Below are 12979 nucleotides of genomic sequence, written 5' to 3' on the forward strand. Positions count from 1 at the left end.
AAAGGTCATTGCTCCCAGTCCTGCCAGAGCAGGCTCAGGGCCCTTCCAAGTGGGAGAGAGGGGAGCATCAGTCTTCTCCCTTGTTGGTTCCTCTCATCCTCTTGATCTTCTCTCTCTGTCCATGTCCCCACTGCTTTTCTGAGACTGATTATTAGTACGGAGAAAACCTGGGAGGGCTCCCTGGCTACTGCTGTTATCAGTACATCATATAGCTGCCAACACTGATGCCCCTGTTCAGGGTGCTGATGAGTCTGACCTTTGTTCCTGGAGATGCCCAGAAGGAGGGTGGCTGGATCAGCACAGGCTGGGACAGAGAGACTGCAAAGGCTGTCACTCATTGGTGATGGGACATTTATGCTGGGAGTTTCTGATGCTTAGGCATTAAGAGTATCTGGGAGTCTCCCTGAGAAGTCAGATGATGGCCCTACCTGATCAGAGAGAGAAGATCAAGAGGAGGAAAGGAGTCCTGGCCATGGTGACACAGCCTCTGAAACCCACAGTGAAGCTGGCCTGTCACAGGCTTGTCTTATCCTCCCTAATTCTCCCAGGGGAATGAAAATGCTTTTTAATGCAAATTTGCCTCCCCTTCCAGACCCTCACAGACCCCACTTGATTAGTGATTCAGTAGCAGAGATAGGACCTGAGAACAAGAAGTCTAAGGGAAGGCCTGCTGTGAGTGGGATCCAGGAGGGGATGGAGGGAGCAACTGTGGGGACACCCACAGAATCATGCACAGGAGCCTCCACCAGGCCCTGAGGCACCAGGCTGGTGCATCTCATCAGAGACCACAGGAGAGAGCTCAGCCTCTGCCCAGCCCTGAAGCCAGAGGCTCCCCCAGCTGGCAGGGTCCCATTGCAGGGCCCAGTTAGATTCACAACGCCCCCTGCTGGTTGCATTCCTGGCTGCAGCAGCCTCAGCGTCTTGAGGTTGACATCCAGATCTATTAACGGTCTTCGACAATGATCCAAACAACTTTGCGAAGCACTATTTTGGGTCTGATTGAAAGAACATGAATACAATGTCTGCAATTTGAGAAGCTTCCAACATGAGGGTAAGTCATCAAGAAATAAGCACTCCCAGGAGGATGGGAATGTCCAGAAAACTGAAATCATACAAAAGAGTGAGATTATCTCACCTCCTAGGACATTGAGAGAGCTCCTCCAAGGAAGGGCCTTCCAAGTTCATCTCAAGAGAGGAGTGACCATGTCCTGCACATGGAGTCATAGAAGGAAAACTCAAACCAGCCCATGAATACACTCAAGCCAGGATGAGACATAGCAATTTCATAGAAGGAAATCCATCTGGTGACAATGTGAACCCAGAATGGGAGGATGGACACAACAGTCTGAACAGACTGAAGACCCTGTGTGGTCTGGGAAGAACAACTGACGCAGGAAACAAGAGGCAAGGATGAAGGCAGCTGTGCTCAAAGGACATGCTCAGGATTGTGGAGCACAAGGAACTCGGGGAGAGAAGGAGGAAGAGTTTAGTGCGAACTGGGAGTTTCTGCTTTGACTGACCCATTGGGTGATGCTGCTGTTTACTGCAGTGGAAAATTAGATAGCAAGATGCTTATCTGTTCATGAAAGAGTTGAAGATCTGGGAAACAAGCAGAAATACAGAATTTAAAGTTCAGAAATGGTGGACCCTGACCTTGAGTGGCAGTAAGCAATGACCTCAGTGATGCTGGTGTCCAGCTGGGATGACCAGTCTCTGGAACAGGTGTGGACATATAGGAGGGACAGGAACCTGGGACAGAAACCCGGACACTGTCTCCATGTACAGAGTGGGTGACAGGAGTTCTGGAAGCAGAGTTTCTCAGTCCAGGCTGGATCCCATATTCAGTCCCTTCATCATTCATGCAGCATGTGTGTTAGAGACGTCCTACCTTCTGTTCAGGCTCTCAAGTGGTGAGCTGGGTGAAAGAATAAGATAAGACTAACCCCTCTTTGACTTTCCCACATAAATGTTCCTGGGAGGGCTGAAGACAATGAAGATGAGTTTGGTGGTGATGTTTGCAGACCTTCACACGCCAGGGGCAGGAGGAGTCATTTAGAAAAATGAGTGTGAATGTCCAAGGTCAAGCTGAAGTGCCTGGGACAGTGGGCATCATGAAGAAATGGGAACAAAGAAGAACCCAACTTCTCACCCCACCTGCACATCTGCAGGAACTTAAGTCACGGGGAGGCAGAGCTACAGACTCTCTCTCATCCCCTTCAGTCCCCAGGGGGAGGGGCACTGAATTCTGGTCACTAGTCTGCACCCCTACTTCCTCTTTTTGGTGTCTGTCATGGGGAGGGGACTCTGAGGACCCAGATGAGCCCTAGAGGTCCTGAGATGAAAGCAGCTGGCCCTGGGCCCAGACTCAGGCAGGAGCAGTTTCCATAGCTGTCATCACACGATGGACCCAGGGACAGGATCACAGTGCCCATGCTGCCCTCAACCATGGTCCCCGCTGACAGACATAAGGGAACAAGAGCCCAGAGCAGAGTCCCCCACCCTTGCCTCCAGTGTATGGTTCCCCTGCCCAGTCTCCACAGAAGACAGGTACACTCAGCCTTCCTTAGGCTGTAGCTTCATGGCCTCTCTTGACTCAGAATCCCCCGCTGTGTTTCCTCCCCAAGAGCTGTCTCCAACTGCCTCCATGGCGCCATGCTTCTCCATTATTAGAGTGAGGCAGGGTGTCAGCACTATCCCCAGGGCTGGGAGCAGAAAGACAAAGAGATCTTTCACCCAAGTCCTTTCACCCAAGGACTACAGTGTGGGTCCCTAGAGGTTTGGTCTCTCTCTGTCTCTCTGTGTCTTGAACTCTGTGTCTCACCCCAAGTCGTTCCTCTGTCACCTGGGTCTCTGTCCACACTCTTGGTGGGGAGGGCACAGACTCGCTTTGTCCTCCCATGACCTCTGTGGCACCAGCTGTGTTTTATAATTTCCAGGTCTTGTAAATAATACACCTTCATTTTTCAAAGTTTCCTGTGTTATAGCAGAAGGGTGTCTTGCAGTCATAACAAGGACCACAAGAGCGGGTCCAACCACAACACTGGTTATGGAGAGGCTGAAACCTGCACAAAACATGAACTTCTGTTACTGAAGGGAGAACACTGGCTTCCACCATCTGTAATTATTGACTTATTTGTTCTATTCCGGGCACAGCTAGAAACATCACATTACTGACCACTAACCCCATGGGACACAACTCTGTCAGTGGGAATAAGAGGCTTATGTGAAGTTTCTTTTCCCCTTTGGAAAAACACCTTTCAAACTACCAGGTCCACACCTTGCTTCCCTCCCTCTTCAGGGAGGCAAGTTCATATATTTTTAGAGTAGAGGACAGGATGAAGTCGTGCTGTGCCCTCTGTCATGGACCCCAGACTCCTAAATGAGTTTCTACGCATGCACTAAGATGCTTTCGCTATGCTGTAGAGTTTACTGGGCTGTGACAACCCAGCTACACAGTGCGGCCACCATCACAGTGCCCTGCACAAGAGTGAAACCACCACAAATACAGTCGCTGCTTCACATATGCACCCTCCTCCTCCATCCTCACCTCCTGTCAATCCCTGGCTTCTTTACTGCCTCTGGATTCCTGCTTTATCCAAAATGTGATACAACCACAATTATACATAATGCAGCCTTTTAGATGATCTTCTTTCCTAAAAAATGGACCTTTAAAATTCATGCATATTTTCAGAATTGAGAGCGTATTTCCTTTACGTTCTGACTGATATCCCGTCATATTGGAGGACAACTTTGTTACTTCAAGCCTTGGTCATTTTATGAAAAGCTGGTATGAAAATTAGTATGCAGGTTTTTTACTGCTTTGAGGTGAGATTATGAATAGTTTCCATAAGCATTCACATGACGTTTTTTCCTTTGAAAGGTTTTCTTGTGTGTGTGTATGTTTCCCCCCTTTGGCTTTTATAATTTTGAGTTTGGCATTTTTTATGTATTCCATACAAACATCAAACACTAACCAGAACTGGTCATCTGGTTAAAGCTAAACCAGAAATTATTCCAGCTGCACAGAGAGCTACAGCAGGAGCAGTGCTGAGGGCCCATGCTGGCCTCATGACCTGAAAGAGTTCCATTTACTGAAAAATCAGAAGATGATAAATGAATGTACACTAGCTTAGAAGTAAATTGTTCCAACTCATGAGGAAAAACCTTGTATTTCCTTTGAGACCCTTTGTCTACAAATGGGTTCCTCTGAGTGACTGTGAGAGCAGAAAGGAGAGAAGCAACCACCATTCCCAGGGGGTGACCCAGGTTCAACCTGGGCCAGGGTGTCAATGAAAGAATAAGGAGAATCACAGGGGGAGACTAAGCAGGCAGCTTCTGGGGTGTTCATTCACTTTGCAAATGGGTAAGTAGGTTTTTGTCTCACTTCCCCACAGGCCTGTGACACTGTGTGAGCTCTGAGACTATTGTCCCATGTTGCACAGTAATACTCGGCCTCGTCCTCAGCCTGGAGTCCAGTGATGGTCAGGGTAGCAGTGCTGCCAGACTTGGAGCCAGAGAATCGATCTGGAACCCCTGAAGGTCGATAGGTATTAGCATAGATAATGGTTCTAGGGGCTTTTCCTGGGAGCTGTTGTTGCCAGCTTACACCATAACCTCCAATATTGTTGCTGCTTCCAGTGCAGGAGATGGTGACCCTCCCACTCAGGGTCCCAGACACGGAGGGTGGCTGAGTCAGCACAGACTGGGCCCAGGACCCTGCAAAAGGAAGAAACACAGAGAGGATGATGTTGTGGTCTGCAGACAAGAGGAGAAATAGTACCTCATATGTCCTCCTTAGGGACCCTTCCCCTATACCCACATCCAGTCACCTGTGCAGTGAATGAGGAGCGTGAGAAGGAGAGGGGACCAGGTCATGGTGCAAGTCATCACTGATCCTGCCTTCTGTGGCCCCACAGCTGAGCAGAGCCTCTTCAGTTCTCTCTCCCTCTTCATCCTGTGAGAGTGGGCGGGCCCATATATGTAAATAAGACTCCCAACTCTCTGAACCCTCTCCTATCCTGGGTCAAGTCCATCTGCCTGAGGATGTCGTGGGTGTGGGCAGAGGAAGGTCTGTGTGGGGCCAGGGGTGGGGATGTTCCAGCTGTGAACCCAGACACAGTCAGGGCCAGGTGGCCCGTCCCACATCTGATCACCTCTGAGCCCTGATAAATGGGACACAAGCACCCCCTGATGTCCAGACTCAGACACATCCTTGTGTGACATGTTGACCAGAGTTCATCAGAGAGTGGCATTCCCACTACACCGACCACTGTCTACTGCATTAGAGCCAGGCCAGGCCTCCCCTTATGTGTCCTCCCATCATCATAGGACAGACTTTATGCTGGACTCAGAACCTCAGAGTGAGTATGTCCATAGCTCTCATGGATCAGAACTCAAACAGTGTCTCTGCACAAACTCCCCTTAGATCAGGATGAAGTTCAGTGCAATGACAGGTCCCCATGGACTCATGGGCCCTTGGGTGGAAGATGCGGAGCCTCTTCTTTTATGTGACTCCTCCGGGGTTTCCAACACAAGCAGGAGGAGATGGAGAGCATTTTTCTCCAGGTTGTGTGTAGAAATCGTGACGTGCATTCTGAGAGGTGATACTCACTGAACATCTTTGTCATCTGTCACCGTTTCCACCTGCTCCTAACAACATTCTCCAGACACTCTGGGCAGTGATTCCCTCCTAAGATCTGTCCTCCCAGCACAGACACAAGTCAGTGCCACGTTAGTGTGTGTGGCACTGACCACAGAGTACAAGGGACAAACCTGTGGGAGGTCCTATAAGGGAGGAGTGACACTGCTGATGTGACAGTGATGCAGTGACACATTTTATTTATTAGTAACCACTTTGCCAGTTGTACACTTGAAATGAATGCAGGTTAGTTTATCCAAATTTAACTCAGTCAGATTGATTTAAACTCAGCGGCAATGACAAAGAGATGTGTAAGTACAATGACTAGTGTACTTTTGTCAAATCTCTATTTGTCACAGAGAGAAAATGGATGGAATTTATGGTTAAAAGCATGGATGGGGGTGGGTGCCTGGGTGGCTCAGTGGGTTAAGCCGCTGTCTCCGGCTCAGGTCATGATCTCAGGGTCCTGGGATCGAGTCCCACATCAGGTTCTCTGCTCAGCAGAGAGCCTGCTTCCCTCTCTCTCTCTGCCTGCCTCTCTGTCAACTTGTGATCTCTCTCTGTAAAATAAATAAATAAAATCTTTAAAAAAAAAAAAAGCATGGATGGGGAAAAAGGGGGAAATAATTGCCTTCTGTTTTCACTTGAGTAGGAGCCTATAAACTTGTTCCTAAAATCTGGTCCTGCAACAAAAAAGCTGATGTGGTGCACTGTGAATCCCAAGAAGAAACTATTTCTATAAACTTCAGAGCCATCTCAGAGACAGAATTATCAAACACAGACAGAGCCTCCAGGAAGGGAAGATTTGGGATCAGACTGGACACAGGGGAGCACATAACTGTAGTCCCTGTGCCTTGAGTTCAGCATGTTCAGGACAGAACAATTGCTCACTCAGCCACCCATGACAAATGAAGTTCTATTACCCATGATCAACTAGACTGGAAGTTTCTGTCCAAGTTCCCATATCCAAGTGGAGGAGAGCTGGAGATAAGAAGAACCATGTCCCTGATATCAGAGCCCTGCGGCCCATTGTCAGAATGGAGGATTCAGCAGAAGTCCAGCCTCTTTCAAGGTGTCAGGGGGATGACTGAGTGAGTGACCACCCAGCCTTGAGAAAACAGGGGATTGTGTCCCATATTAACATGTGCCTTAGGCTCCAAGGGACCAACACTGAGCCTGGGGCCCTATGTTCTCCAGGGGGAAGGATTTATTTAGGCAGTGATGACTAATTTGAGAGCAGACCCTTTTACAATTTTCTGGATTAGAAGTCCAGGTCCTCTTGAGTGACAGAAACAAGATGAAGAATATGAAGGGTTCCATGCAGAATATTTTTCTGGTTATTCTTTTCCCTAGATATGGACCCTGGAGAATGGAATCTATAACACAATCATTTCCAGTTTTCCCTGAAACCCTGACATGGAGATTTAGTTCAGACTGAAAAACCAGAGGGAGAGACTGAAGCCTGAGGGATGCAGGAGCAGAGAGGAGAAGAGCAGGAGGATATGTGGGGGTTGTCAGGGAGAGTCTATAGGATCTGGTCCAAGTTCACGTGTAGCTGGTTCAGAGGGAGAAGAGTGTGTCTGTGACCAGGGTTATCATCAGTGTATCAGCTGTGGATACATCAGCAGTGACACTAGGTCACACTTTATGGAATGAGATAGTGAAACTGATCGTGGATGAATGATTCTGTATTGTGCATGTTCAGTTGTAGACACAGTACTTATTCCTGTTCATCTTCTCCAGATTGAGTGATGATGTACAGTTAAGGTCTGATACATCAACTGTCTGTGTCTTCCTGGGATCTCCCCATTTGTCCACTCTACATGCATTATATTACACTCTCTTTCCCTGTTGAATGATAGATCATTATGCAGAAGAGACAACCCTGCTATGTCTCTTCAGGTAAGTTTCTTTACTGAAAAGAGTATCAAAAACAAGATTATTGGGTCCAGAGGTTTTTGACCAACTTCCTCATTATGTGAGACACTGTGAGTAATGAAAGCTGCTCCCACTTCAGGGGGCTGTAGTACAGTAATCCGCAGCCTCATCCCCAGGCTGCAGCCCAGAGATGAGCAAAAGCCCTGCATTGACCAAGGCATCTTTGGAGCCAGAGATGTTGCTGGGGATCACAGAGAAATGCTGAGTCTGAGTATCACCTCAGCAGATGCTCAGGAGGGCTTCCTGCCTGCTGCTGGAACCAGGGTAAGGCAGAAGTCGCCACACTGTTCATGGTGCAGGTGAATCTGGCTGATAACCCCAGGGATGCAGAGAGAGAGAGGGCGGCTGAGTCAGCATAGACTGGGACATGGAACCTGCAAACACATTTAAGGGTGATTCATCAGGGACCAGATTAAATTTATCCAAACTTCTAAGCCAGAGTGGCTGACATAGGCCGATAGGTTGGTCTGTGTCCCTGAGGCCAATCCATACTTGTGCAGTGACAGATTAGGACAAAGAGCTAAAAATCCAGGGCATGGTGACACAGGCTCCAGTCCCCACAGTTGGGTGGGCTATCCCCGGTCTCCTTTCCTCCTCAATCCTCTGTCACAGGAGGGGCTGTCCATGCACATGGGGTCCATCCAATGACTGCCCAGCTCCTCCTTGATCCCTGGTGCTGGAGCTCAACTCACACCACACACTGAGAATGATAGTAGTTGGCTTCAGCCCTGGGAAGACTGCTGAGATCACACACAGGTCCCTACTCAGGGGACTCAGCAAGGCCAGTGATGTTACAGCCACTGAGTCCTCATCAGGGAGCAAAGGGCCCAGCCTCCAAATACAGGCTCCTTTGATTGAATGGTCCTCACTGAGCAGCTGTGTAAGGACCACAGAACAGGCCAACAGTGCCCCCTTTTGGTCCCTGGGCAAACAAATCATCATAGCTCAGAGGCCTGAGAGTGGAGTTGGATTCTTTCCTCTCAGTGTCCAGGCAGAGAAAGAAGCATGTACACAGCTGACTCTCCCCCCTTCAGGTCCCCATCCTGGCCCAGCATCATGTGGCCTGAGTGGTGAGAGGAATGTCTGCAATGGTAACTATTTATTCAACCCCTGCCTGGTGCTGGCTGCAGTGGTTGTCAGTGGAAGTCACTCTGAGCCTGACAGCTTCACCCCCTGCCTCATGGACCTTCCACTGAAGAAGAAGCAAGAGTGGGGGAGGCAAATAGGGACCTCCCTACCTCACCTTCACCACTGGATGCAGAGAGACCAGAGACTGCACTGCTGCACCCATGGATCAGGGTATGGAGCCAGATGGGATCCCAGGAAAAGGGAACCTGAGACAACAGGAGAGAAGAGGGGGCAAGAACATGACTCAAAGGTCCCTTGGGTTTAGATGAAGAGTCCACTTGGTGGGTATAAACAGAGGGAGACAGAGATGAATAACATGACCCAGGGGAAGAGGAACCTCAGCAATAAGGGCATGAGCATTCAGAAACAGGAGACTCAGGCAGAGAAGGGCCGGAGGAGCCCAGCAAGGTGGGCTTTGGTTGGTTGGGTCAATGGGCTTGCTCACTGGATCAGCATGATGTCTGCAGGCTCCTGGAAAGGAAGTCAGGCCAGGGCTATGTGGCAAAGGGGGAGCAGGGAAAGCTAGGGGCATGAAGATGGAGGGAAAATAGTTTCCCTTTGGAGGAGATCAGATGGGAAGTCTAACATGGGGCATTCTAACGTCTAGATGGCCTCCTTTAACATTTCACATGAAGAGATAATGCTGATTTTTCTTACAGGAGGAGATAAATCCAAAGTTCATTTTTTTAATTTTATTTTTAATTTATTTATAAATTTTATTATTTTTATTTATTTTACTTTTTATTAGTTTCAGAGGTAGAGTTTCATGATTCATCACTTACATTCAACACCCAATGCTCCTTCCATCAAGTGCATGGCTCATAATTTACTACCCTTTAAAACGTGAAAGAGCTCATCTTCAACACAGAAATTTCCCTTATTTTGACTTATCTTGGGGGAATCTAATTACTGTATTTAAAAAATAATTTTTAAAATACTTTACCATTTTTCTGGCTCCATAAGTAAAACAGGAGTCAAATTTTGTGACCCATGTTGATACTCTCTTTATAAGAGAGTCATGATTGCAATATTTTGAAAATTACAATCAGTCACATTTGGAGGATATTGACTGAAATATCCCAGGGATCTTTCTACTCAGTCTACCCTGTCTAGTCACACTGTTTTGTCTGAGTCTGAAATATTTAACCTCAGAATGACTTTTCTTAGGTCCTGGAGTGATTCCTAGAAAGTAAACTTTTTCCCTGAAATCCACCCCACATATGCTTATAGTGTGGCAATGGACAGGAGGTGATTGTTTGGGATCATGATCTGATTGGTGGAAAGGGTTTGAAAATATAAGGAAGAGACTAGAACTTGGAAAAATAAATGACACAAGACCTGAAGATATAACATACCATTAATTAAAAGGGAGCATTCTGGAAAGATACCGACAAGGTGAGCCCAAGGTGGAGTAAAACTAGGAGAGTTCAATTGTAACTCTTAATAGTTGGCTTTGTGTCCCAGAGGGGCAAAGTCATGGTGGAATCAGTGTCAGAAAGACTGTGATTTCAATCCCTGTAACCAGGACTCTATGAGTTTGGGAAACTCAGCAATGACACAGAGGTGACTGAGGGAGCCTGGGAGCAGGTGGAGGCCTGTATGAAGTGTGTGGACAAAAGAAGTGGTTTCTGTACTTGTACCTGAGTCTGGTCCTCACCTGACAGAGGGACTGGTGGAGGAGAGGAGCCAGGTGTGGTGTGTTTGGAAGTGGCCACACTGAAGTTTCTGGGAACTTAGGAGGCCATCCTATGAGCAACATTTTTTCTGCTTTCTAACCCTCATGAGACTGCCTTAACTTCAGATCAGCACATTGTGCTTGGAAGTGAGGGTGTCTTGCCCTGATATTGAATGGGTGCAGAGACAACAGACTGCTCAGGGAGACAATGTGTAGTTTTATGGAGTGGGAACAGCCAGGCCTGTTTCCTGTACTCCAGATACCAGAGTCCACAGCCTATATCCCAATCTTAATTTCAAAGAGGGTGAACAAAATACAATAAAAAAAATAAATAAAATCTAATTTGTCTGAAAAAAAAGAAGAAAGGTGAAGGGAAGAGAATGCAGATGGTGAGAAGCTATTTGGTGAAACTTCCATCATTTTCCTCTCCTATTTGGACCCCAAATCTCTCAGCTACATGGTTAGTCAACAAAACATGTCCTGTATTACCCAAACCAAACCAATCAGACAATCCTCTCCCTGGTCACCATATTGTCAAGGAAGATAGTGGAGTGATCTGGTCCAGTCATCCTGAAAGCTAAGGTTCTTGATCTGTGAGCCAGGGAGGGCCAGTTCCTCTCATCCAGAAGCTTTGTTCTGTGGTTGTTACCTGGGACTGCAGAGACATTTCATCCCCATGTGGGAAGTCAGTTTGAGACACAATGTATTTTGCTTGTGTGTCCTCTCTCTTCCCCTAGGTAATTCCTCTGAGCATAGGGACCCACCCTGTATTTCCTGCACTGTGAGATGAGCTCCTAGACCCAAGTCTGGAATATAGTGAGGGATCTGGACATTTGAGTATCCTGAGGTAGGGACTCTGTGGTCCTGGTGTCTGTCCTCATCCCTTGATATGGACTGAACTGTGTCTTCTCAAAATCTGATATGGAAACCCTAACTCATACTGTCATGTTTGGAGATAAGGCACTGAAGGATTTAATTATGGGTAAATGAGGTCATAAAGTTGCTATCCGAAGAAATAGGGCTGGTGTCTTTATAAAAAGAGGTAGAGACTCTAGATTTGAGCATGCAGAGGAAAGGCCATGTGAGGACCCAAAAGCACTTGACTATCTGCAAACCAAAGAGAGGATCTCAAAAAAAAAAAAAAAATCAAAACTGATAACACCTTGAATTTGGACAATCAGTGTCCAGAACTGTGAGAAAATAATGATACATTGATTTAGCCATCTAGGCTGTGGTATTACACTATGGCAGCCCTCAATCATTAGCATAATCTTCAGGGAGTCTGTTCCTGGAGTAACCTGCCCCAACATCCAGAAATTAAGGTTCAGTTTGCATGAAACAGATGTCTACATGGACAGGGTTCAGCAACATAACTGAGAAGATGAGGATACATACTAAAGAAAGTTCACAGGGGCAGGTTTCAGACCCCAGTTTTACATCAAACAAAAAGGGAAGCAGTGGTCATGGCAGAAGGTGGTGTCTGCACAAGGTAACCCCATCACTGTGAGGAGGGCAGGTTTTTGTCTCACTTCCCCACAGGTCTGGAGCACTGTGTGAGCACTGAGACTACTGTCCCATGCTGAGCAGTAATACTCAGCCTCATCCTCAGCCTGGAGTCCAGTGATGGTCAGGGTGCCTGAGATGCCAGACCTGGAGCCAGAGAATCGAATGGGGATCCCAGAGGGTCTGCTATCATCCCAATAGATGACAGTTTTAGGGGGTGTGCCTGGGAGTTGTTGATACCAGGCAAGACCATAATTCCCAATGTTGGAGCTGCTTCCAGTGCAGGAGATGGTGACTGTCTGGCCCAGGGACCCAGACACGGAAGGTGGCTGAGTCAACACAGACTGGGCCCAGGACCCTGCAAGGGGGAGAGATACAGAGAGAATGATGCTGGAGTATAGAGACAAGAGGAGGAAATAGGACAACATATGACTTCCCAGGGTCCCTTCCCCTGTCCCCACATCCAGTCACCTGTGCAGTGAGCGAGGAGGGTGAGGAGGAGAGGGCACCAGAACATGGTGGAAGTCATTGCAGATCCTGCCTTCTGTGGCCCTAGAGCTGAACAGAGCCTCCCCTAATCTGTACCCCTCTTCATTCTATGGGAGAGGGAGGGCCTATCCATGCAAATGAGATCCTCATCTTTCTGACTCCTCAATGGCCTTGAGTCAGGTTCCTCTGCCTGAAGATGTGGGCTGGGTGGTCACAGATGTGATCCCTGAGTTGAAGTCACAAGCAGGGCCAGGTGGCAGTTCCCATTGCTGATCACTCACTGTGAACCCTCATAAATGGGCCCTGAGCATCCCCTGGTGTCCAGCCTCAGACACACCATTGTATGACAGGGGACCAGAGCCCATCAAACATAGCTTCTGCCTCCTCACCCCTCTGCCCACTATCCCCTGCATTAGGGCCAGTCCATACAAATGAGATCCTCAGCTTCCTGACTCTATGTGTTCCCTATGTCACCTCCTATCACCTCAGGGAAGACTGCATGTTCTACTCAGACTCTTCAGGATGAGTTTATCTATGGCTCTCTTGGTTGTTTATGGGTCAGAGCTGTGGTTGTGTCTCTACACAGATTCCTTTTAGGTCAGAATTAA

General features: G+C 47.8%; 2 gene segments (V, D, J or C); both read right to left on the minus strand.

The window, feature by feature from the left end:
* Positions 1–4348: 4348 nt before the first annotated feature.
* Positions 4349–4936, minus strand: LOC111160016. The segment is given in 2 exon segments: positions 4349–4716; positions 4830–4936. Coding segments are annotated over 2 exon segments (426 nt in total).
* Positions 4937–9226: 4290 nt separating this feature from the next.
* On the minus strand, positions 9227–12437 carry LOC111160018. The segment is given in 3 exon segments: positions 9227–9257; positions 11850–12240; positions 12354–12437. Coding segments are annotated over 3 exon segments (480 nt in total).
* Between the last annotated feature and the right edge of the window lie 542 nt (positions 12438–12979).

This window comes from Enhydra lutris, unplaced genomic scaffold (genome assembly GCF_002288905.1).
Source record: "Enhydra lutris kenyoni isolate GAN:26980312 unplaced genomic scaffold, ASM228890v2 scaffoldscaffold73, whole genome shotgun sequence".
NCBI classification, from domain to species: domain Eukaryota; kingdom Metazoa; phylum Chordata; class Mammalia; order Carnivora; family Mustelidae; genus Enhydra; species Enhydra lutris.